The 26,139-nt window shown below is 38.2% G+C and overlaps 2 protein-coding genes across 6 annotated transcripts in view; one reads left to right on the top strand and one right to left on the bottom strand.

Annotated features, from left to right (window-relative positions):
- Rars2 (arginyl-tRNA synthetase 2, mitochondrial) overlaps positions 1-19,930 on the top strand; it is a 62,528-nt gene extending 42,598 nt beyond the window's left edge. For 2 of the 4 annotated variants that reach the window (XM_052715490.1, XM_052715491.1), the window contains one exon: positions 8,198-10,789. In XM_052715490.1, coding sequence (XP_052571450.1) covers positions 8,198-8,272 — 75 coding nt within the window. In that variant the 3' untranslated portion in view covers positions 8,273-10,789. Of the gene's footprint in view, positions 1-8,197; positions 10,790-17,888 lie in introns of those variants that run through there. The other 2 variants (XM_052715489.1, XM_052715488.1) reach the window with 2 other exon arrangements.
- Slc35a1 (solute carrier family 35 member A1) lies at positions 825-25,840 on the bottom strand. 2 transcript variants are annotated; one of them, XM_052715492.1, is made up of 9 exons: positions 25,662-25,840; positions 21,421-21,598; positions 11,439-11,598; positions 10,797-10,949; positions 7,526-7,592; positions 5,229-5,405; positions 4,658-4,792; positions 1,703-1,819; positions 825-1,239 (listed from the first exon to the last, which is right to left on the bottom strand). In XM_052715492.1, exons 1-9 carry the CDS (start codon positions 25,675-25,677, stop codon positions 1,220-1,222), a joined length of 1,023 nt encoding a protein of 340 aa, XP_052571452.1. In that variant the 5' UTR covers positions 25,678-25,840; the 3' UTR covers positions 825-1,219. The 2 variants fall into 2 exon arrangements, with proteins under 2 accessions (XP_052571452.1, XP_052571453.1); XM_052715493.1 differs by having other exon boundaries at positions 825-1,819; positions 25,662-25,839.
- Between the last annotated feature and the right edge of the window lie 299 nt (positions 25,841-26,139).

The following is a 26,139-nucleotide window of genomic DNA, read 5'->3' as shown; positions in this document are numbered from 1 at the left end:
GAGACACCCCACTCCTACTGTTGGGAATCCCCCAAGAACATCAAAGCCATAACATATGTGCAGAGGACCTAAGTCAGACCCCTACAGGCTCCATCATGGCTCACTGAATCAACTGACTGGGACTCATGGGGGCTTTTAGAAATGATTCTTATAACTGAGATTACCTCCTGTTTTCATCAAATAATTGGTGAAGGGTGGTTCCCATTTTTATTTTAATTATAGCTAGTTTCTAGAACAATACATTTATTTACAAATATATTTGTAAGTAAAGTAAGTATCCCCTGTATTTGTAAAGGAAGCATCTCTTTGGCAGCAGAGTGGGCAACGACTCCAGTGAGAACTTACCTTGGGCTTACCTTTAGCATGAATGGAATAGTAACAAACTGAAGTCAGGGACATAGGCATGGAAATTGCAAGCAGTTACAGTGCATTGAATTCAGATTTTTATGTCAAGTGTGAGCCAGTATTAAGGCATAATTTGAGATGGAATTTTGGCTTCCATGTATCTGCATACAGACAAGGTAATTTGTCTGATTTGATTCAATAATATGAGTTTAATTTAGGTAACAGTAAGTACGTGTTATGTCTTTAATTAAATTATACAGGAACTAAGCCTTCGAAAATATAGTTCTTTGAAAAGACTTATTGCTTTGTAATCCTTCCCAGAAATTCTTTTTTTGCTCAAGGCTTGTAAGAATTAGATTATAGCTATTATTTGCAAACAAAACCCTATTTGTTAAAATTTCATACACAGAAAAAAGCCATGTTAATGTTTTTGCATTATCATAGTGATCACAACCATAAAACAAGTTACTACACGAAAGTGATATAAATAAATTTATTGCTGGATTTCCCCATTAACATTATAGAAATAGTTTTAAATCACTGAAAGTTCACAAATTGAGAGCCCAACAGGTAACCATACTTTATAAAAAAGAAAGTATAAAAGTGACTTAGAAAATTTTCAGAAAAGTATATCAGCTAACAACAGCAAAGAACTATGGACCAGACAGTGGATGGCACAGATACAGCACTAAAGTTCTCAGTCATCACCCAGACAGCAGTCAGTGTCTGAGCTAGGAAACAGACTCTGCGTTAGCGTTACACACTGAGTTTCGTTCTCAACTGTCCTGTCTTAGTCGTTCTTCACTCTGAAAGAGAAGCGAGAGTCTCACTGCTCCAGGGATAAAGTACTATCCATGAACTGGACAAGGAAGGCTCACCCTCCTCTCCCGGTACCTGAACAAGAGAACAGCGTGTACAGAAATGGCTTTGGCACTTTAACCTGCAGACACTGTCTTAAACCTTGTTGACTGAATGTTGTAGTTTCACCTGACATTCTGACCCTGTATTGTCACCTCTGTGCTCTGTGTACATGAGACACGTGCACGCACGCACACGTATGTACGTTCTGATACCATGTCAACTCCATGCTCTGTGTACACGATATACATACATATACATACATACATACACGCAAGCACACTCTAGTAAAGTCCTTCATTCTGAAATAATACAGCTTGACACCAAACGCACTCAAATCTGTTTAGCATTTCACTCATTCAGTTTTCTTCTTGATTCTTATGTCATACAGTTGGTTTGTTGATACTGTTTAAGCTACCATCTGGGGTTGACTTAAGGCTCTAATTTATTATCCACAGTTTTGTCATTAAAGGAACATCTTAAGACGCAAATCACACACCAATGATTCTTTCTTTTGAAGTTGCTTCTTGTTGAATGGATGTAGTGTCTTGTCTGGGTAACCCATAGAGATATATGGAAACACATACAAGAAGAGCTCCCATTGCAAAGTTAAGTGCTGAAAAGAGAGAAAAAAAAAGTAACTATTTTTTCTTTAAACTATAAAAAATGAATTTTAAAAAGCATTTTTATGTATGTGTGTACATGTTCATGTGTGTTGGGTTCAGGTGTATTCATACAGCCCTGAGCATCATCCTTAGGAATGCCACCCATCTCATTTTAGGCGTGGTCTCTTATTTCCTTGGAGTCCACCAATTAGGTTAGACTGGATAGCCAGCAAACCCTCCCTGGTGCTAGGACCATAAGCACTTTCTCAGTGAGCCATCTCCCCATCCTAAAATCTTCTTAACTGTACATTGCACCACCAGGTCACATGCCTGTTGTTTTATGAGAAGTTGTCTATTCTAAGCAAAAAATAAATTGGAGGAAACAGATAAATATCAAAGGAGTGATAACACACTTTTCAAAAACATAGTAAGCCTCCTGTCTTAGACTGCTCCAACAAAGGGATAGTAGCTTCCCTATAAGGCACATAAAGAAAAGAAATGAGGAAATGTAATATAAATAGAAAAAGGAAATGCAGTGTGATATGGATTACTTATGATCCCAGAAAGCTTAGTGTAAAAGACAGTTACATAAAATTCAACTTTCAAAATCCAGTGATTGAAACCACTGAAAAGTTCTGGATAAGGGATAAGGGGATTATTAGGTTTCCTGCTACCCTTGCTGCTTTTTCAAGTTACTCCTGAAAATTAGGATATACAAAACTTGTATGAGGGCTAAAGTGTCTGTTGCACAAGCCTGAGAACCTGAATCCCCAGCACGAATACAAACACTGGCACATCTGCAGCCTCAGTGCCATGGGAGGAGTGTGGAGCAGAGACAGACTGCCCCTTGGAGCTCTCTGGTCAGCTAGTTAGCCAAGTCAGTGAGTGGGCCTGTCTCCAAAGTAAGGAGAGCGACTGACCAAGACATCCAGCATTGACCTACATGGACCCACACACCAAAGAGAAAAATAATAATAATAATAAAACCCTTCTAAAAACTTCACCTGCAGGCATTATATAAATAAATGCTAATGTCAAAACTGTATTCCTGACTTAAAACTGAACCATATTCTATACATATTAACTGTATTACACAATGGCCCAGTATTAATAGCTTTAAAAATTGGATGTAGTAGCTTGGCACGGTGGTACATGTCCGCAGTCCCAGACAGGAGGTGTAGTGAGTCTGAGGCCAGTCTCAGCTACATGAGATAGCCCTCACCCCCAAAAGGAATGTGAAGAAATAGCACCAAGCTTCAGTTTTAGTTCACGAACAGTAAAAGACCAGCTTTGAATTCAAGGGGCAAACCAGTTTCGATCTTAAGATCTCAATAGTTAGCTGAAAGATTCCTGAGACAGAAACATTTTATATTGTTACCAAGTTTTTCTCAGGAGCAAAGACACGGGATTATGTTGAATATAAGGATGGATTAGAACTACAATTAAAAGTTTACCCAAATCAGGTGAAAGGGGCATCTAAAATGCTATGGTAGGACTTGTACACATCCTTGTTATTCGCTAGACTGTTGTAAACAAATCACCTGACAAACCCAGGAGACCAGTGACACTATTCACACTTGACAGAGGAAGTGTGAGACATGGTGATATAATTTCCCCAAGGCTGCTGCCAGTCGTTACAATAGGCAAGATTTGAACCATACTATAAAATGGTTTTCTGCAACACTGATAATGCTTCTATTTGTATTTGTAAGAGGAATTCTAAAATGAAATGTAATACAGGACAGTTTTTCCCCTTTTACTTAATGTAGACATTTAACAAATTTTCCTTAGTAGTTTATGGTATAATAATTGGTCAATAAAGAAAATAATTACTACATAGCTTAAAAGAAATCTGACACATTAAGACATTATTGCTACTTAAGTAATTCAAAAGCTGGATATGACAGCTAGGGAAAACAACACTAGAGGGATTAGCAAAGTGTCACGATTCCACTGGAAACTAGTGCACACCTATGTCCAGAACAGGAAGACACAGAGGAAATGAAGGAGGCTTCAAAAGGCCTACATATGTTAACTCCACTGCTAAAAGGAGGTAGTGCCTCAAGTGCTTGTTTCTGCTTCCCTGAGAACTTGATCATACCAGAGTGGTTCCTGAGGAGCCATGAGGATTGGTTCTAGTACTTCCCTCAGATTCTAAAATCTCCATGTCCCATATATAAAAACAGCATAGCATTTACATATAACATATACATACCTTCCCCTACAAGTCATTCATAGGCTACTTAAAATATCTACTACAATGTAATACTATAATTATTTATAATCTTTTTGTTTGGTTGGTTTTTTGTTGTTGTTGTTTCTCGAGACAGGGTTTCTCTGTGTGATAGCCCTGGCTATCCTGGATCTCACTCTGTAGACCAGGCTGGTCTTGAACACACAAAGATCCACCTGCCTCTACCTCCCAAGTGCTAGAATTAAAGGCATGCTCTACCACGCTTGGAAATTATTTTTATTCTTAAGGGATTACGACAAGAAGCATATTCATATTCAAACAGTTTTCTCCCTAATATTTTCTAACATGATTACATCTATAGATGCAGAAGCCAGTTATAGAGGATTAAATGTACAACCTGACTCACCCAAAACATTCTGTATCTAACACTTAAGGAACGAGGCCTTCAGTGCTAAATAGCTTTTTTAGTAACACAGTGGCCCTCTCAACATCCATCACCTAGAAGCAGCACTCTGCAGACTTAGCTCTATGACTCTAATCACCTTCACACAGCTGCAATCGCAGAACACACTGTAACACAAGGAGGATTACTTTCATAAGAATTGAAGCAGGCTCATTCATCCATGTTAACAACTTCATATAAACTATGACATACTTATCTGTAATCCAAACAGTATCACTGAAGCAATGGTAGAAAGAACAATGGCTGCTGCTGCGGAGAAGCCTTTCATGATGTTGTCTGTGTACTTGACCACAACAGAGGTGTAGAGTCCTCCAACACTAGCAAGGACTTTTGATAGAGAACAAAATAAAATCTTAACACTGAATAACTAAAACATTCCACAGTGTTGAGACCCTTTCATTCCCAGAAATAACACACTCATTTCCTAGGATAAGGAGAAGAGTTTCTCCAGAAGCAGTCATCTGAGAGGCTGTACTTAAGCTGAGTAGGGCTCCTGTACAACACTTTTCAGATGCATAAGACTCCACTCCACCACTAAATCACACACAGTTATTACTAACACCAGATTCTTTTCATTGTGAGGATGAAATTTCTTTGGAATAGCAAGTCAATAAGAACAAAATTATATATTCTGAACTGGTGTTCATCACTAAATCAGGAATAATTCCAAAATGTTGTAAGTGCCTAGGACAGACATCTAACTTAAGAATTACAATAAAAAGCAAGAACAATCTACTCAGTCCTTTTATTCCTGGATACTTACAGATGACAAACCAGACATAATACGTGTAACCATAGAAAAATCCTTTTTGTTGAATTTCAGCTCCGTCCGACAAGTAGGTACCAACTAGCGTCACAACGATCCCTGACAGATACATTTGAATGTTTCTCACCCAAAGGGAAGTGTCTGAACTCTTTAAAACTTTTTCAAAATAAACTCCTAGAGAAAAAAATGAGCATGGAAATATTAAAGATATTATGTATTAACTAATAATATTCCATTTATAACAAACCCCAAGTACATGATTTGGGGACAGATATTCTTAATATTAGTTAAATACATGTTTATTATGTAGCTTATGGTATGATATATTAAACATCAAATTGCTTTTACAAAGCATATAGATTAATGATTAAGAGGAAACTTCATAAGCTACATTTGACAAAAGGCTGTTAAACAATCAAGAACAGTTTTCCCTTTAGACCACCAAAACTCTCTACTCCTTAATGCCAGTAAAAGGCTGGTTGTGACCATCTGTAAAGCTATACCACTGGAGTGAATTATCCTACTCATTCTCCTTTAATATATGTAGGAATGAATGTGCCTTACTGTGCAAAGTAACTATATAATCACCCAGTTGATGTCTTTTCAATGATATAACCAAAATAAAATTAAATACAACTTCCTGAGGAAAGCTGTTCTTTGAAGCAGGTATACAGACAACATCATATGCCCTATGAACTGCTAATTAGGTATTAAATTTGTGTATGTGTATTTTTCCCAGGACTGGGTGGGCACAAAAAAATGATTTTTTTTCTCAGAGAAAAGGGACTAAAAACCGCTTTTGCCCCTAAAAAGTCAAATACTATTATTTCAAGTTTTAAAGTTAGATGAATGCATGTTGAACAGGGACACTGGAGATTTTATTTAAAGCCATTTTATCAGCTAAAGGCTTGGGAACTATTATTTACCAACTAAAAGGTATAATTAAAAGTAAGATTTTTATATTAATCTTTATTTTTGAGAAACGATCTCACTATGTGGCCCTGGCTAGCCTGTGACACAGTATGTGGACCAGGCTGACCTTGAATCTGCCTGCCTCTGCCTCTGGGGTCCTGCTACCATACCTGGCAAAAACAAGGTTGATTTTGATGAGACTGTTGGAAAGAGGCAGACGATGGCAACAAACATAAAACAGCTGTTAAAATTTCCAGCTTAGACTTTATGTCTGGAAAAAGCATTTAACTATTCAGTGAGCTATTCCTTAAGCACAGGAGAACTATTAAACCCCCTGCTGTTTCCTCAGTTGTAAACCAAGAGGCTGAACTAAATAGGATATTGAATATAAGCATCTAACAGTGCAAAGATGGTACTGAAAATCAAAAGAATTTTTTTTGGTGATTAAAATTTTGTTCCTAATTTGTTGATTCTTAATAATAAAAGTTTACCATGTACTATGGTAGTTAAGTATGTTCCTAAATTTAGCTTTTTCTTATTTATAAGCAATATTTTATTTCTATGTCCTTCTTGTTTTCCTAGTTAAAAAAAAAAGTCACTCTTGAAATAGGTAGAAATGAAGAAATATATAAATATCACTAATATATTCTTTACTAAAAAGCTCTTGCGTTTCATACCAGTTGGAGCTATTTCTGCAAAACATTTCATTCTTACATTAAGATTCATGTATTTCTTATCTTTTCTTAATTCATTAGAGGAATGATTGTCCCTAATATGACTCCATACTTTCCTGTTTTCTTGATGTTTTTAGCTGTTCTTCTTTGATATTATGTTTGCTAAGGTACACTTCACCCACCTCCTCTTTCTATTCCATAGCTCCTAGTCTGTTGAAGCAAAGGAAGAACTTGAGATTATAGGTACAAGACACTCTAAGCTGGTATACTAGTTACCTACAGCAGCAGAGACAAGCTTGAAAATAGTGAAACTTTGGGGAAATGGGAAGTACTTTGTTGTGACCTTCCTTAAGGTTAATTTCCTTCATTGTTGGAGGCTTTCCATTAACTTTTAGTTCTTGACTAAACTAAGATGGTCAAGAATGACCGAAGTATGTTCTTAACTGCAATTCTGAAGTCTGAACTGAGTTCAGTGAAGTCACAGATTTACTGGGGGAAACAGCTGACACAAAACACAGTAAGAAAGAAGTTGAAGCCTTAGTGGAAATAAAATTGTTAGGATAAACCAAGGAAATGAAATCCAGTTTTTATAGTTCAATGTTAAGAACGAAAGAGTTATAACATGATAAAACAGAAATCCAGTTTTTATAGTTCAATGTTAAGAACGAAAGAGTTATAACATGATAAAACAGTGCATTCCCAACGTACCTGCAAATCCAGAGCACAGTACGGCAATAGCTATCGCACCAAAGCCTAAGAATGGGTTCTGCTCTACCTGCAATGGAAGTTGTTAAAAGTTACTTACTCTTAGTAATAACCACAACTGAGTTAACCCAACAGTCCAAACAGATGACTACAAATATATATGATGCCAGGCCTAGTGATACATTCCTTTAATCCCAGCACACAGGAGGCAAAGGCAGGTGGATCTCTAGGAGTTCCAGGCCAGCCAGGGGTATTAAGACCTTGTCTTAAAAAAAAAAAAAAAAAAAAAGAAAAAAAGAAAAGAGAAAGAAGGCCTACATTATGCTTCTACTAAAAGTACATTTCATATCAGACATAATAAAAATGATAAAGAAGCAAACAAAATGAAAAAGTCAATTTTCAAATTAACCAAAGCATTTAAGTTGAAAGCATTTCTTTTAAATCACACACACAAGATATGTGCAATATAACATGTACACCTCAATTTCCAAGTACTTGAACATAGAGTTTTACATAGTTGACCTGCTTGTTAATTTTAACTTCTGCTTCTACCCTGAACCAAAGTATCAGTCCTGAAAATGGTACAGTTCAACTTACTCCCTTATCACCTTTTAGATTAAGTACTCACTTTTGAGACTACACACTTTACTGAATTTTTATCAAATACTTACACAGTTCTATGTACCAGAATCATTGCTATGTACTGAGCAGATAAGAAAGTGGCAACACACACCTCGGAATGGCCCTTAAGCAGCTTCATGAAGAGGGGAGATTGACAGGTGTATATAACAATAAAACAGAGATAAATGCCAATAAATGTATATATATGGTACCCGAACCTACTGTTTCAGCTCTTGTTTTCTTTCTTCCCGACACTAACTCTCAGGAGCTTCGTTTGTCATCCTAAGAAATGAATAATTCTCGGTACTATCACTGGAATTAGAAGAGTACTGAGATACAGTACTGTACTATAATAAGGACGTGATACTTTGTTCAAAAGCAGAAAGCCTAATGTCAGGAGTGCCTGAGACTGAGACATAAAGCGTAACCTAAAATATCTGGTCATCACTGAAAATTTAGAACATTTCACTCCTGAGACACTTAAAGTGCAAAAGAAATTTAAACTTGGAAAGCCAGGCCCAAGAGTCCCAGCTTCAACAGTGTTTAAGATCTTGGAATACACAATCTAAGTCTTAACCCATTGTTACAAGGTGGTGAGGGATGAATGTATGCAAAAACTCAGTCCACATGGCAGATACTCCACAAAAGACAACTTTCTCATCTGACAGGATGAGTTTAAATGCAAATACTGGTTTAGTATAAACTAGCTACACTAGAAATTCAAAACAAGTTGTACTTATATAACATCAATTATATATAGCCAATTAAAAAGGTAAGTGCTGTCGATTATGCTCATTGTTAATAAAAGGCTGACTGGCTGACAGCTGGGCAGGACGAGATTGAGCAAGAGAGCCAGACTAGGAGAATTCTGGGAAGAGGAAGGGTGGAGTCAGAGTTGCTGGCAAAATGCAGAGGAGCAGGATGAGAATGCTGTACTGAGAAATGGTACCAAGCCACATGGCTAAACATAGATAAGAATTATGGGTTAATTTAAATGTAAGAGTTAGCTGAGCTATCAACCAAGCATTTCTCAATAATATTAAGCCTCAGTGTGTTTATTTGAGAGTAGTGGGACAGGAAAACTGTTTACAGATAATTTCCCCCAAAACTAATCATATGCTGACTTAGCAGATCTCTTAAAAACAAAGGAGTAATGTCAAGCTATGTCTAATACTATTCAGGTAGTGTCTAGAAATAGAATCAAATTTTAGGTTTTACTGTGGAACAATGACAGAACAAATACATCTGGAAGTAGAATACCAGGCAGGGTTGAGCCAGGGCTCAGAAAGGTCTCTAGAAACCAGACCACAGAAATAAATGAATTTAAATTGGGAAGAGAGGACACCTGAAGAGTAAGGATGTGACATTACCATCAAACATTCACAAGTTCATCCTATGAATTAGTATTTTCATTGTTAGGATATGAAGAACAATGAGAGTTTAGTTAAGCTCCTCAACAGTCAGTGTTGAAACCTTTACGTAAAGGGCTATTTCTGCACTATTTTCATATCAATGTCAGAACACTCCTCCACTGTCATCCCTATCTCTGACAGTGGGCATACTGCCAGAGACTAAGTTAAGGAGAATAAAAACTGGATGGAGAAAACATTACTCAGCATTTAAAAACAAAAACAAAAACAGCTTAAAACACTCTAGAAATTCTGATGACATGAAGAAGCCTGCACAATTTAGTCACGGGTTAGCTATACACTATGTTTGGCCAAGTTACCTCACCTGTGTGGACTTAACTTTGTGGAGGTTTAAGTGAGAACTCCCCTGATAGGCTCCAATGTTTGAATGCTTAGTCCTCTGTCACTGACGATGTCTAGGCAGATTTAGAAGATGTGGCCTTGCTGTAGGAAGTATGCCGCTAGGAATAGGCCTTAAGGCTTCAAAGCCATGTGTCGTTCCTAGCTTGCTCTTTGTTTTGTGTTTGTGGTTCAAGTTGTAAGCCCTTCAGCTTCTGCTCCAGCCACACTGCCCGCCACTGTTGCCACCATTCCACCATCATGGACTCTAATCCTCTGGACCTGTAAGCCCAAATAAACTCTTCTATTGATTGCCTTGGCCATGATGTTTTATCACAGCAATAGAAAGGTTACTAATACAGTGTACTGTTATCCATTAAAAACAACAACAACAAAGCATATACTGAAGGATTTCTTTTCTCACTAATATTTTTAACACTTTCCTCTTGAAACAAAAAGCCAATCATATTAGCTACTTTGCTGTTGCTGTGATAAAATGTCATGACCAAGGCAACCAATAGAAGAGTGGGTTTCCTTTGGGCTTACAGTTTCAGAAGGATAAGAGTTCATAACCATCACAGTGGGGAAGGCAGCAAGCAGGCAGAGCAGCAGAACAGCTGAGAGTTCACATCTTAAACCATAAGCACCAAGTACTGCAGAGGAACTGAACTGGCAACAGTACATGGCTCTTCAAACATCTCATTTAAACTACAACACCATAATAAATATGATGATCCTCAAAAACTCTATGCTAAGGAGGAAAGCCCACCTATAAAGCCAAGTGCGCTTTAAATCCAAAGTAATATTACACTCTACATTCACCAAAGTGCCGGATGGAGTGAACAAAACAGGTGCTGTAAGAGAGGAGTTTCCTTTTACCTATGGCATATTATTTTGTTTCTTACCACGACTTTTGTAGCTTGGGCTGGTTTCCATTGTACAAGTGTGACCCCACCACATAGCATAAAAACTGAAATCCACTGCAGTTTGCTGAGTTTTCGATTTAACATGAAAACGGTACAGAAAGCAGTACAGGGAATCTTCAGTTGATAGGTCACCTAGAAACAAGTAAGAAATTCATCTAATGTTAGTCTTTTACAGAAATATCTCCTATCACTAAGAGAATTAAGAAAATACTTGTGCCGGGCGGGGGTGCCGCACGTCTTTAATCCCAGCACTCAGGAGGCAGAGCCAGGTGGATCTCTGTGAGTTCAAGGCCAGCCTGGGCTACCAAGTGAGTTCCAGGAAAAGGCGCAAAGCTACACAGAGAAACCCTGTCTTGAAAAAAAAAAAAAAAAAAAAAAGAAGAAGAAAGAAAATACTTGTGAATGTAGTAAAGAGTTAATAAAACAAATCTCCATTAAAAAACAACTCAACAACATCAAATCCCAGTTTTCTTTTCTTTTGAGGCAAGGTCTCAGTATATAGCCATGGCTGACCTCACACTCAGAGATCTAGAGTGCTAGGATTAAAGGTATGCACCACCATGTCCCACAGAACTTTTTTTTTTTCCAGTTCAGAGCACTTATATCATTAACTCCGCTTACCTGGTATACTGCTGCATCCAGATGACTAAGAGCTAGGAAAGCCATGTTGTTCTGGACAGCATACACCAATGATGGCACACTTAACTTCACCAGTTCCTTGGGGCTCCCCAAGATGTTTTCACTTAAAGATGTCTTAAATCTACCCAAGCTTCCAGTTTCTCTTTGAAAACAAAAAGAGGGATGAAAGAGTGGTGAGGTAGAAAATTAAACACCCTTTCCCCACCCAATGCTAGGTACTGAAGCCAGCGTCTTGTGCATGCTAAGCACATGATCCATCACTGAGATACATCCTAACCTTTTGTTTTTGAGACAGGGTCTTATTCTGTGGCTGACCTTGAACTTAGGGTCCTCCTGTCTTCAACTCCCAAATGCTGGGATTACAGGCATACCCTACCATGTCTGTAGCAGTCTTTTAATGAGACGCCACACATATTGCTTAAGTTCCTGATGTAATTTAGAGTGTACTCTAAAGAATTTTGCCCAACTAACTTTAGACTTATTAATAGAAATAGACCTATAGTTCATTCCCATTTTTAGAAACTTAAATTTCTACTTAGAAAAAAGTAACAATAAAGTGGAATTATCACCAAAATCCTGTGGTCAAAGTTCCAAGAGTTTTTGAGTACATTAAGTAAAAGATATCAGGAGATAGAATTAGTCCTCTGCCACTTCAACTCTATTGTATCAAGTATACTTCAATATCTTTGGAACTGATCAGGCTGCATAGCCATATTTTTAAAGTCTTTCAAATTATACATTGAAATGCAAATAAGAGAAGGCTATAGTGGTTATACAACTTGGATTTGAAAGCAAGTGATTCTTATTATTTATAAATTTACTCAGTGCTGATGAAATAGAATAGGTAATAAATCTAATATAAACATACTCTCAAAATATGTCAAATGTGTATAACTCTATAGGAAATCTGAAGAACTAATTAATCTCAATAAAAATAAACTATATCTGTAATATACAAAAAAAGCCTGTAGGTTATATATGGTCTTAAGACCACAACCACTACCACCACCACTACCACCACCCCAAAGACTGGTTACTCTGGCTTATACTTCTCCTATAGAAAGTCACCTCATTTGCTTCCTAAATATAAAAATAAAACAATATAATAAGCATCAATATTCCTCAAAACATTCTTTATCAAAATTGTCCTAGCTGTAATTGAGAGCACTCTTAAAGGACCATACTCATATTTATGATAATCACAATGAGCCTGTGTTTTTTATTAGCATTAGAATTAACACTTGCAAATATTTTCATATTTAAATGCTGCAGGAACAATTACATAAGTTCTGGGGAAGGCGACAAAATTTTGCCCCATTGTATCAAATTGATTATTCCTATGTATTCATTGTAGAACATTCTACCCCTCAAGAAAATGTTCTACTTAAGACAGGAAATTTTGTCTAGACCATAGAAATGCAGTTACAGATCTATTACCAAGTTCAACAGTCTCCACACTACAATGTTATATTCATATGCTGAAAAGTTCTGTGTACTGTCTGGGTTGGGAGCTACAAACACTAAGAGGGAAAAAGTAGCCAAAATACACACAGATATAATTTTCCAAGCTATCTGGACACTGAACTTGAAACAAATTTCTTTTGTGAGGGAATGGGATAACCCTGGGCCTTCTTTACACATTCTAGGCAAGCGCTCTACCATTGATCTACATCCCCAAGTCCTTAGAGGCTTCCTAATACATATCTAAGATGTATTATATACTTGACTAACATCTTAACCAGAATATAAAGAACAATATTTCAATTATTTTCTTCTCCATTAAAAATTAAAATAACTGCCGGGCGGTGGTGGCGCACGCCTTTAATCCCAGCACTCGGGAGGCAGAGCCAGGCGGATCTCTGTGAGTTCGAGGCCAGCCTGGGCTACCAAGTGAGTCCCAGGAAAGGCGCAAAGCTACACAGAGAAACCCTGTCTCGAAAAACCAAAAAAAAAAAAAAAAAATTAAAATAACTACCAAGAGGTCAAATTCAAGTGTGATGGTTAGCTTTAATTGTCAATTTGACACAATCTAGAATCACTTTTGAAGGGGTCTCAATGAGTTTTTTTGTGGGCTTGTCTGTGGAGAATTGCCTTGATTTCAGTGTTAGTTAAGCTGGGAAGGCCTACCTACCATAGGTATCACCGTTCCCTCAGAAAGGGACTGTCACCTGTGTTAAGAGTAAAGAAAATGAGCTGAGCACTAGCATGCATGAGTATTCCCTGTTCTCTTCTGAGTGTAGACACAATGTGATCAGCTGCTTCTAGCGCTGCTACTGTGACTTCCTGCCAGGAGGATTGTAACCTGTAATTGTGAGCTTAATAAACCCCTTGTCTTTTGTATTTGTTATAGCATTTTTGTCCCAGCGACAGGAAAAGAAACTAAGACACCAAGGAACTCTGTGAAAAGATGACATATCAGAAACATAATAGTTTAGTAGTTTTTCATAATTACCACTCGTCAGTATCACATGACAGCACAGATATAATTCTTACATGTATAGCATCTACCACGTATAAACTATTACTTTTAGTGTTCTTTTAAAATGCTGACTTGTACACTACCACATCTTCAGAATGGCTCCCTGGAAAAACTACTGAGCAATATTGTTGGTACACCACCATCAACCTCCCACTTTCTCCTAGATCTGTTTTGCTCCAATAGAAGGTTCTTGATGATGATCCTTCAGTGTACAGCATAACGGTTATTATCCTTTTCTAATCCCCATTTGCCATCAACTCTTAAGAGATAAGAGGCTAAGTCAATGCTATCAGTGACATTTTTTCAGATATCCACAGAACAGAATTGGTCAGCCTAAACTACTTCTAGGACACCCTTGACTACAGAGTGAAACCTTGCCTCAAAACCAAAAAGAAAAACAAGGAAATTCAGGATGAAACCAATTCTTTCTTTCTGAGCCAAAGTAGGCCTCATCTAACAAGAACGATCAAAAAGGGTAAAATCCTTGACTGAGTTGCCAAGGCACTGTGCAGATGGAACACAGAAGTTACTTGTGATCTTAAGAAATTTCAGCTTTGTTTACAAACTTCTTCTCTGCAAAGTTTAGTATACTGAAAATTAAGACATATTATATGCGGAAATACGCATTATGTGAGGTTTATGATTTTTATTTCCTCCCCTAAGTCTCTGAACATATCACAGCATGGGTACTAAGAGGCAGAGAAAATGTTCCCTAAAACAGGAGAAATAAATAAGGCTGGAAAGTCTACGACTTAAGTGTTTGCCAGATTTTACAGTATTGCATATAACACCATGAAACAGTAAAAGACTCCTCTGTGATCTTATAGATAAGTAGCTTAAATGTGTATGGTGTATTTGTTTTAACTATTGGAAGACATCCAAAGTCTAAGGATATTAACATTTACACATCCTGCTAGGGCCATGCCTTCTGTGGACTGTGGGGAAGAGCAAACAATAAAAAGCCATTCTCTTCTAAGGCAGTATGTACATTTCTTCACCTCCTTTTCTTTACCAATGGCAGATTTAAATTGCACCATCAGTGTTAATGGTTTTCAGAAGGATTAGTAGTGTATATAGCTAATAAGTGACTTTCCTACGAAACTACTAAATCAGTTTCATGAGCAAACAAAAATATCTTTAGAAGATGTGCTTTATATTTTGGAGTATAGTTAAATATTGGGAACTCCAATTATCAAAACAAATTGCCTTATCAATATAGAGAGCTTTTGTACTATCACTACTGATCTGTCCCTCTTCCCCAAAACACAATTTACTGATTTACTTTTTAATTTTAAAGTGATCAAAGGTAAAGTGACTTCAGTGGTAAAGTACTCAGCTAGCATGTGTAAAACTCTGGGTTCAATCCTAGCACCTCAAAGAATTACAACAGAAACAAAAAAGTAATTTGATAAAATTACATAGGCACACAACAGTCTATGTACAAAGATAATCACTGTGTCTTATTATGTAGGAGAAAAATGGAAACAAACCAAATGTCTATGAATAATACTGGCATATATCATACATCCAAACAGTGGGCTACAATGAACTTTGGAGAGAGATTTCTATGTACTGACATGAAGAATTTATGTATGAAAAATGATAATAAAACATTTAAGTACAAAAACTTAAGTACAGCAGAGCACAACAGTGTATTCCATACTCAGTGCCCAGCAGTTTCTTGCATGTAACTAAAATTCACTAATTAGACCACATAAGCTTTGTCAAAGTACCCATCCATATATTCTTCCACACACCCCTTTTTCTTCTTGAAGTTCTAATTTCTGGTTAAAGTAAATATAATTTCATATTCCAAAGACTCTGAAAAACTATGAGTAAAATCAGTAAGAATGGAGGAATCATAAACAAAGTAAAAACAGAAATCATTACTTCAAATGTATAAGAAAACTCAGAGGAAAAGAGGACGCAACTACCCTAACACATGATTCATTATAGGATCTAACACTTAAAGCAAAAAAGAACTGCATATACATTACTGAATGTCAGTAACTTTGGTATTAGAAAATCTTTTTAAAGCCAGGAGGTGGTGGCACATGCCTTTAATCCCAGCAGAGGCAGGTGGATCTCCATGAGTTTGAAGCCAGCCTGGTCTACAGAGCAGGACAGGACAGCCAGGGCAGTTACACAGAGAAAAACTGTCTCTCTGTTTATTTTTTTTTTTTTTAACCACATTTACTTGCGTGTGCATATGTATGTTTTTCCATGCCACAGTGCTCATGTGTGAGTCAGTTCATCCTTCCACCATGTGGGCCCAAGGATTAAATTTGGGTCATCAGACTTGGCAGCAAGCACCTTTACCATCTGCTGAGACATCTTTACAGCCCAGAAATTCTTACCTATTACATATTTCAGGATTAAGCAAATTAGTAAATATTTGAGGATAACAGAAACTAAGCTCATCAACACTGTAGAAGGAAACAAATGAATAATGGGAAGATGTGAAAACCTGGTGGTGCTGAACATAACTAGGTATCCTGCAGAGAAACGGACTTGTACAAGTATGTCTGCACAGGCATATACTTCCTAGTTCTGTTTGCTCAACAAGGCTAGAGCAGGGGTTCTCAACTTCCTAATGCTGCAACCCTTTAATACAGTTCCTCATTTGTGGTGACTCCAACCATAAAATTATTTTCATTGCTACTTCATTTTGCTACTATTATGAAGCACAATGTAAATACCTGTGTTTTCCAATGGTCTTGGGTGACCCCCTGAAAGGGTCGTTTGATGCCCCAAAGGGGTCACAACCCACAGGTTGAGAACCACTGGCCTAGAAGAAAGGCTAGTGCAACAGCAATGTGTGTAAGTGATACCTACATTCTGGTGTCTAAATACCATTGGAGGGGTTACAAAAGAACAAGGGATTTAAAAAAAACTGAAAATTCAGGGTTAGAACAAGAAAAGTACAAAGTAAGCCAATTGCAGACTGTAATCTATTTAGTTTAGTCAGCTTAGTGCTACATTTTTCACATCTTAATGCTGATTGTTGGTGATGCTACTGTTCAAAATGGCCCCTAAATGCCATGCTAAAGTAAAAAAACCTACTGTTCTAAGTGTCTGAAGGCTATAATGCAACATGAAGAAAATACATGTAGTAAATAAGCTTCATTCACACAACAGTCATAGTTAACCGTGAGTTCAATGCCAGTTAATCAGTAACATATATTAAATGTATTAACTCCCATTAACTGTAATAAAATCACCTTTTAAAAGTGAGGGTTTATATTGGGTCAAAGTGTGGAGGTCTCAGTTAGTCTCACTGCTCTGGGCTAGGCAGCTCATTACACTGGGAACACAGTACCCAGCAACTGTTCACTCTGTGGGAAGAAGTAAAAGAAAAGGAGACCAGGCTCCTGCAGTTCCCTTTGGGGGCATACCCCAATGCACTAAAGCCCTCCTACAAGCCACTGCACTAGAACCAAGCTGGGGAGCAGGCTCCTGCAGTTCCCTTTGGGGGCATACCCCAATGCACTAAAGCCCTCCTACAAGCCACTGCACTAGAACCAAGCTGGAGACCAGGCTCCTGCAGTTCCCTTTGGGGGCATACCCCAATGCACTAAAGCCCTCCTACAAGCCACTGCACTAGAACCACGCTGGGGAGCAGGCCTTTAATGAGCCAAATAATAGGCTCTTAGTGTACACTTAAGACCTAAACTATAGCATTAACTAGTGTTTTTAAACTGAAACACACAAAATAAGGTTATGTATTGATCCACTCTACAGTACTTCGTCATAAAGAGCAGACAAGGAATGAGCTTTTCCTTCATTGCTTTCTCGTTCTAAATAGTTCCAAAATATTTCTAATAGAATTCTTCAACATATTTCCATAATTATCCTGAAAAAGTTCTTTTCCAATGATAAAATATTGTTTCTTCTACTTTAAACACCAAGAAAAATCATTTCTTTTTTTCTTTTTTCTTTTACTTTTTTTTTAGATTGTTTCATACTTTATTGCCCAAGAGTTAAATACAGGGAATTTCAAGAGGTTCTGCATAATAGTATGATTTCAAGAGGTCAAGAAGTAGCAGTGAGTAGCATTTTTTTCTTTCATTTTTCTTTATTAAGAAATTTTTACTCACTCCACATATTATCCACAGATTCCCCCCTCCTCCCTCCTCCCACATTTCTTTTTTATATCTGGAAAATTATTTTAACATTATGGCAATGGATTTTCAAACAAATACAAATTCAAAATATGAGTCAGCTTTGGTGTCTTTGTGTTTGAGAAATCATCTCATAAAGCTTCTAAGTAAATGTTTTCTGATTTTTATCCATCATAGTAAAGCACTATTATCCAACCTGGGTTTCTTCTTAAGATTCTTTTTTATGTATCGATGTTCTGCTTATATGATGTCTGTGTATCACATGTGTGCTTGGTGCCAGAGACCATAAACTAGAGTTGTAATAACAGTCAAGTTGCCAAGTTGGTGCTAGAACTCAATCAGGGTCCTCTGCAAGAACAGCCATCTTTCCAGTCCCCCCAAGATGACTTTTACTTATGTCTGCATGCATGTGCGTGTGTGAATGCCACCTGTGAGTGTATGTGTGTGCCCACAGATACCAGAGGCGGCGTCAAATACAGATCAGCTGGAGTTACAGGAGGTTATAAGCTGCCCAACATAGGTGCTGGGAACTGAACTTGGGTCCTCGGGGAAAGCAGTAAGTGCACTTAACCTCTGAGACAGCTCTCCAGCCCCAGTCCCTCACAACCCATGGTGTGGTTTTGGTTTTTGTGCTTTTGTTGTTGTTGTTCTGCTGTCTGTCTGTCAAGGCAGAGTCTCATTATGTAGCCCTAGCTGACCTGGAACTCTAGATATAGACCAGGCTATTCTGGACACCACAGTGACCCACTTGCTTCTGTCTCCCAAGTGCTGGGAATAAAAGAATATGCCACCGTGCCCAGTCCAAATCATGTTTTTAAATGACATCCTTTTTACCTCTGGCCAATTTTTTAACACTCTTTTTATTTATTTTGTGTGTCATTCACACCATGCATCTCGTTCCCATTCATTTCCTGCCCCTGCCTATCCACCCTCTGCCCTTGCAGCACCCCACTCAATAAAATTTAAGAGAAAAAAAGAAAAAAGGAAAGAAAAAAAGGCAGGGGGAATCTTGTCATGGAAGCTGTACTGTGACACAGTGATTCACGCAGTAAACCCTTTTGTCCTTAGATCTTTACTTGCAAGTGCTCATTACAAAGAGTCATTGGTCTGGTTCGAGCCTTTGGCTAAATTTTACATTTATTTATTTATTTGGTGTGTTGTATGTGTGCCAGTGCATGCACATGCATGCACATGTGGAGATTAGAGGACAACGTTAGGGAGGGTCAGCTCTCTTAATCTCCCATGGGTCCCAGAGATCAATCTCAGATTGTTGGCTTAACAGCAAGCATCTTTACACTGGACCATCTCACCAACCCTGGCCCAGTGTTTTTAAATTACTAGTTTTCATGTGTATACAAAGGAATGGCAGCACTAAAAGTGTCTGGGGAAATCCTAACTTTTGTTTTTTAGAACTTGTACCACTAAACATAAATGTTTGGGGCTTTAACAAATTTCCAAACAAGTTTTTACAAAACTAACTATACACATAGCAAAGAGTTGCTGAAGTAATATATATTATTATATACATTATATATAATATACATATATAATATTGCTTGGTATATCAATTGATACAATATACATTTAAATAAAATCATATGGTCTTTGTGGATAAGTTGGCAGAAAACTAGCCCAACTTGCTAAGTTATACCAAATGCTTACTGATCTTTACATACAGGTTTCTAAATTCTGTAACACTTACAAAACAAGTAACTAAAATTTAACTTATGAGGCATGACAGTATACACCTGCTATTGCAGCACTCAGGAGGCTGAGGCAAAAGGACTAGAAGCTATAGAAAGTTCAAAGCAAGCCTTGGTTACCTAGTAAGATTCTGTATCAAAGACAAAAATGGTAATAAATATAAAATAGTCTATATTGTGTTCTGTCTATTGGAATCATGAGTTACAGTTTTCTGTCCCTTTACATTGGTAAACCCTGTATTTTTCCAAAAAGAAGCTTAGTTGTAAGATTATACTCATTATATGGAGATTGTTCTGGACTTTTAAACACAGACCTTTGTCAATGAAATATTGCCTTTTAAAGGTATAGTAAGAACTCCCAGCTGCTATCATCCAGATGAAGAATGATATAATAAAAGATAAATTTCCAGAAAAATAAACATTCCACGGAAGGCTTAGGATTTCACTGCACTTGTACATCGGTGCCTCTGCCCATTAGACAAATTTTAAACTCAACCTTTTTAAACCTCTACCATCCATCTCAAGTTATTTTTTTTTCTTCACATGATCATTTGAAATCACTTGCTACTGTTTTGTTTTGCTTTGTTTTTATGTCTCTCCCACTAAATCTGTCAAGAAGCGGTGACCACATCTATTTCATCCCTGTACGTCCAGCACCTGGAAACTGTTAAAGTTTTGTGAACTTAGTTTAGAAATGTAATTTGCCTATTTCTACCTAAAAGCTACACATGCTATTCCTTACTGTTTGCCACTGTCACCAACATACATGACACTTAACGGGAATTCTCACCTGCCCTGATTCACCAGCTTGAAATAGGTAGATCCTCACCTCATAAATCTCCAAGTCATTTACAATCAGGGTTTTATTTAATTTTTATGTCATTCTCAGCACCTTGTATTATTTTCTCCCGTGAAAGAGATGAAAAAATTAAACTTCAAAGAGGCCACAACCACATAAACCTGGGAATAAAATTGGGTTTGTCTTATTGGGAATTCTATTGTTAACCTCCCTTTCACTGAACCTTCAGCTAAAATGATTCTTCTGTGGTATTATTGATTCAAAGCACAGTGCTGTCACATGTCAGCAGTACAATCTGGAGGTAATTCATATGCTATATTGATAAAACATATCAATATGTCAAATATTTAAAAATTAAATGAAATTACTGAAAAGCACCTAGCACAGTGCCTGGACTAAACACAGAAAACACCCGTAAAATGTTTGTGATTGTCATTCTATTCCTTTAAAACAGATCAAAAAAATTTCCATAAAGGTCAAATAGCATATATTTTAGGTTTCATGAGCAATATAGTTTCTGTTACAACGAAAAACAGAACAGTCTGTATTTGGGCCATAAATCACAATTTGCCAACTCCTGAGAGTTCTTCAATTTCAACACTACCAACACTGAGGACTAGACAATTCTTTGTTTTAAAGGGTTGTTGTAGGCACTGCAAGATAGGTAGAATTATTCCTGGCCTCCATCCACCAGACACCAGTACATACCTATTGTGATATACATATAAAACTGTACCTCCTACTGTCCCTAGTAGAAAAGTACTGCTTTAACACAATCTAACACATAAAGATGTGACTTGAATTTTCAGTATCTTAACTTGGAGAAAAAATAATTTAACACTCTAGAAGTATTTTTACTTACTTAGCTAAAAGTCCAACACTTATCAGTAACTTTATAACTTCTGTGACACACACGGCTGTGGTTGAAAAGTAGAGCTCTTCATTTGTTGTCCTTGTGTATCTTAAAGCTACGGTGTAAGCTGCAGCCACCAGAGTCATCACTGCCAAGCAGTACAGCTTGAAGAACAAACTGACATTTTCTGGAAAATATGTGCAATAAAAATATTATTTAGTGTGTGTGTGAATATATATGTATGTATATAATGCTAATCAACTAGTTCATAATGCTTTCCAATTTCTAGCACCAAATATTTTTTAAATGACATCTAAAATTCAGTTTCTAAATAATACTTTCCAATTACATAAATAAATACTGCTGACTTTAAAACTCCATACAAATTAGGCACAGATACTGTTTAGTGCCCCCAACTGTAAAATTATGTGACATACCAACAACCTCAGTTTAAGTTTGTTATAAAATATGTAATTATCTTTGTGATTACAAACCTGTGAAAACAAGCATGAAAGCAATGGCAATACATTCTGAATCTCTAGACAGTAGAAAACAGACTGGCTGCACCTGTCATCCCACTGACAACAGGGCCGATCTGGCCTTGTGGCTAGATGGGTATTCTCGCCTTTCTTCCTCACCACCTGAAGGGCATTGCTCCTAACACTCTAACTTTCCCAGGTGGAAGAGGGTCACTCCTCATCACGGGTATAAAGCACAGCTAAGATCCCCTGCTAGAACCTGTAAACATGCTCTTGGAGACGGCAGAAAGCAAGCACATGGAATAACTGCATGACAGAAGTGCAACTGAAGATCACCGCAGTGGTGTGTGTACGCAATCCCAGCACCCAGGAGGTTGAGGCACCAGGACCATACTCATGACCCTGTACCTCCTTGGGGATGGGGGGCAAGAAATGTTTCTAGTAGAAAAGTACTGCTCTAGAACAATCTAATACATAAAGATGTGGCTTTATAACCAGCCTGGACTATATCCTATGACCCTGTCTCTCTCTCTCTCTCTCTCTCTCTCTCTCTCTCTCTCTCTCTCTCTCTCTCTCTCTCTCTCTCTCTCTCTCTCTCTCTCTCACACACACACACACCACACACACACACACACACACACACACACACACACGAGGTTTATGTAGAACTAACTCAAAATCAAGAACAGATTATATCTAACCTCTCGTTTCACTCCATTATCTGAGAGTAATTTGGTTAGCACAAAGAGTACTTGGAAAAACCTCTATAAAACTTGAAATACAGGATATAGCAGCCAGCACTCAGGTGCCAAAGACACCTTTGGTAAATTTACAGTCACTGAGGAAGCCAGTACCCTCCCCCGCCCCATGCTTCCTGTCCTGATATTGCCATCGCCCAAGGCTCGAACTATTTCTGCTTTCTTTTCATGACAAAATTTAGGGTATCATGTTAAGATTTATATGGGAAAACCAGTTCCCACAATTGACTTTTATTAGTTATAAATGAAGTGAATCATTGTCACTGAGATCTACTAATGAGAACGGAATGACTTGGAGGTATTGTTTACTTGGTATTCCTAGTGTTTTGTCATCAAATCAATTGCAAGTATCCACCTGAGAACACTGCTCTTAGCTCACAGGTCACACATAAATAAGCAGGCTTTGCCAATCCCAGTGTAAGAATCATAAGGACATCAAGTAACTTCAGGATGCTATTTTTTAACTGTCATATGTGCTAAACATGCTTTTGTTCCCTCCTTTGTATAATCATAGGTCACTATACCTAATCATAGGTAAATAAAATAGGTGGGGTGTTTTGTTTTGTTTTCCCAAGACAGCTTCTCTGTGTAACAGTTATGACTGACTGTCCTGGAACTTGCTCTGTAGACCAGGCTGGCCTTGAACTCACAGAGATCCACCAGCCTCAGCCTCCCAAGTGCTGGGATTAAAGGCATGTGCCACCACCACCCGGCTTAAAATAGCTGTTTCAAACAGATACTTTAAAATATGGTTATTAAAATTTCAGGAAACAGTATCTTCAGATAAATATTTCCTCCTTGGTGAATTAAAGAATAACCTGTAAATTGTAGGCAGATTCTTAAAATTATACCAAGGAGGTAATATGAGAAGAAATATGTCTTATAACTTTTTAATCTTTCCTTTCTAAAATATCCAACAAGCCAGATAAGCAATGCTTATGTAAAGAGAAGTGAAGGAAGTCACTATAATACTTCCATTGTTCTAAAACTTTCTTATGAGAGTTTATGACTCCAAAAATATGTAGCAATAACATTTAATCAGTCAGTACAAGAGAAAGCAAACTACATATTTTTATATGATCATGCAGAATGGCTTTATCATTTCAAGGGTATAGAAAAATTTTAAGTTCCATCTCGACACATGAAATTATAATAAATTCAGATTTCAGTGTCCATAAAGGAAGTGTTATTGGAAGACAGCTATACTCATCTGCCTAAATTATCCTGGCTACATTTGTGCTATAATTTCAGGGTTCAGCAGCTATGGCAGAGACTAACAGCTCTCTATAGAAAGACCGCCCATCCATGTCCTGAATTATCAATATTCTCATAACTGAGGAGTTCAAATTCAAATATAGGTATGATATAGGTTCCTGGTTCCAAAAAAACAAGATCGTGAATGTTTAAATACTAAACATAGCATTTACTCCAGAAAACATGCTATTCTATGTTTTCCCCCCTTGAGACAGGGCCTGTTTATGTATCTCAGGCTGGCTTGGAACTCGCTATGTAGAACAGGCTGGCCTCAAACTCATGGTTCTCTGCATGCCTCTGCCTCCTAAGTGCTAGGATTAATAAGCATGAGCCATGATCACCGGTTTTTTAAAAATATGCATATGATGCAAATATCTGCCAACATAATCCTTACTAGTCAAAGTTGAAAAGTATAAATTTAGATACTATAAAACATACAGGACTTTGGTATATAATACCACTTTAGAAGCATATTTCAACTTTTAAAACCAATGCTTTTTTAACCATGACGTTCACGGACATTTCAGTTCCATTAGATCAAAACATTTCTTCTTCATTCCCAATTTTCTAGTATGAAATTTCATTTATTAGGAATTTCAACATTTTTGGGGTAATATAAAAATCCATGGTATGTAAGTAACTTTTAAACTTTGCTAAGAATTCAAATCATGCCAAGCCATTAACTAGAAACCTGGCCTACAACTCACCTAGCGCCCGCCTCTTACCAAAAAAAAAAACCATTAGCTTCCACAGCATTTGTTTCTGAGTGGGAAATATACCCAAGACAGTCTGGAGTTAAACTTGTTTTCCAAATACATTTTATAGGGACTATTATTTGTCATACCTGAAAGCTTGGACATTTCAGTAAGTAGCTGGTAAATAATCTTTGAGACGACTCTAGGGAGGTACAGAAACTATACTTTGTTAGGATAAAACGTGCAACACAACCGAACGTAATAAAGTATGTACTGGCAATAAGTCTAAATCTGTAAACTGTTGACAACCCTTTAGGTATTGATTTGCCTTCTGGAATGCTTAAGTGCCCATCTGTCATTCGCCCTACAATCTATTCCCTTCCACATGTTATCAGAACAGCCTTTTCCCATTCGGCCCTTCCCTGGGTTGCTACAGGACTTAACCTGAAATGGGATAATCCACAAGGGAAGCAAAAACCACCACAGAAAACTTATCTGGCGCCTGATGTTAAATGTTATTTCCCCACAAGATAGGCAATTTCACGTCCACGCAAAAGAATATTCTTTAAATAATTGTCCAACGTTTATTTAAACTTAACGCCAAGTGCTCTCTGGGGAAACGGTGACGAAGAAAAAAGTTAGCCATTTGCCAGGTCTGGTGTTTTAGACCGTTAATCCCAACAATTGGGAAGCTGAGGCAGGAAGACCTCCCGAGTTTGAAGCCAACCTGGGCTACAGAATGAAACCCTGTAGCCTTGATCCCTGCTTTAAAAAACAGACATAAACAAACAAAACCCACCCACTTTTGACCTGTCCTAGCCACGGCGTTACAGAACGAACAGCCCTGGGTCGAGCTTATGTCAAACGGAAAGCAGCAGCAGTCACCACAGCACGGCGAGTGGGTCCGCCTCTGAGAGGTGCACAGCGCTCCCCCTCCAACCCGGGGCTCGGACCCGGGCCGCGCATCCCCGGAGCTGCGGGTGCAGCCCGGGCACGCTGCCCGTCGCCAGGGCGCGGTCCCCGGAGCCGGCGCCTCCCGCACCGCCCCGGCCGCCCGGCCTCACCTCTCGCCTGAGCCATGGTGCCGCCACAGCCTGCGGCACGAACGCCCCTGCAGCCATAGAGACGCGCCGGCCTAGAGAGCCCGCCGCCCCGGCCGCGCCAGCAGGAAGCCGCGAGCTGCGGCGGAAGCCCCGCGCGCTGCGGAGCGACACGCCGGGGACGCTCGGCCCTCGACCGGGTTCCGAAGCCGCAGCTTCCGGTCGGCTGAGGAGGCGGAGTCACGGCGGCCGAGCGTTTCCTGCTGGGGATTGCTGGCCAGCCAGGGAGAATGGGGCCCTGAAAAGGATTCTGAAAGGCTCTTGGCTGTTGGTTTGTGTGAAAGCCGTTAGAGAAGCTCCTCCGGGAACTCGACCTTTTGTAACTCACCTCCATCACAGCCTCCCATTTATGACCTCTTGGATAAATTTAGTACACATTATCTACTGCTTGGCAGTTTTGTGTCTGTGTCTTCTTCATCCTTACTGTCACGGTCTAGCCTGA

This window comes from Peromyscus californicus, unplaced genomic scaffold (genome assembly GCF_007827085.1).
Source record: "Peromyscus californicus insignis strain IS unplaced genomic scaffold, ASM782708v3 Scaffold_5__1_contigs__length_169319896, whole genome shotgun sequence".
NCBI lineage: Eukaryota > Metazoa > Chordata > Mammalia > Rodentia > Cricetidae > Peromyscus > Peromyscus californicus.
The sequence above is the reverse complement of the archived record's forward strand: the minus strand, read 5'-3'. Positions and strand labels throughout refer to the sequence as shown.

Excerpts from the sequence above, each read along its gene's own strand:
- Slc35a1 (XM_052715492.1), bottom strand. Across the intron at positions 10,950-11,438 it reads TGGATGCAGCAGTATACCAG|GTGACCTATCAACTGAAGAT; the intron begins GTAAGCGGAGTT and ends ACTTGTTTCTAG. Across the intron at positions 5,406-7,525 it reads ACTGTGCTCTGGATTTGCAG|GAGTTTATTTTGAAAAAGTT; the intron begins GTACGTTGGGAA and ends TTTTTTCTCTAG.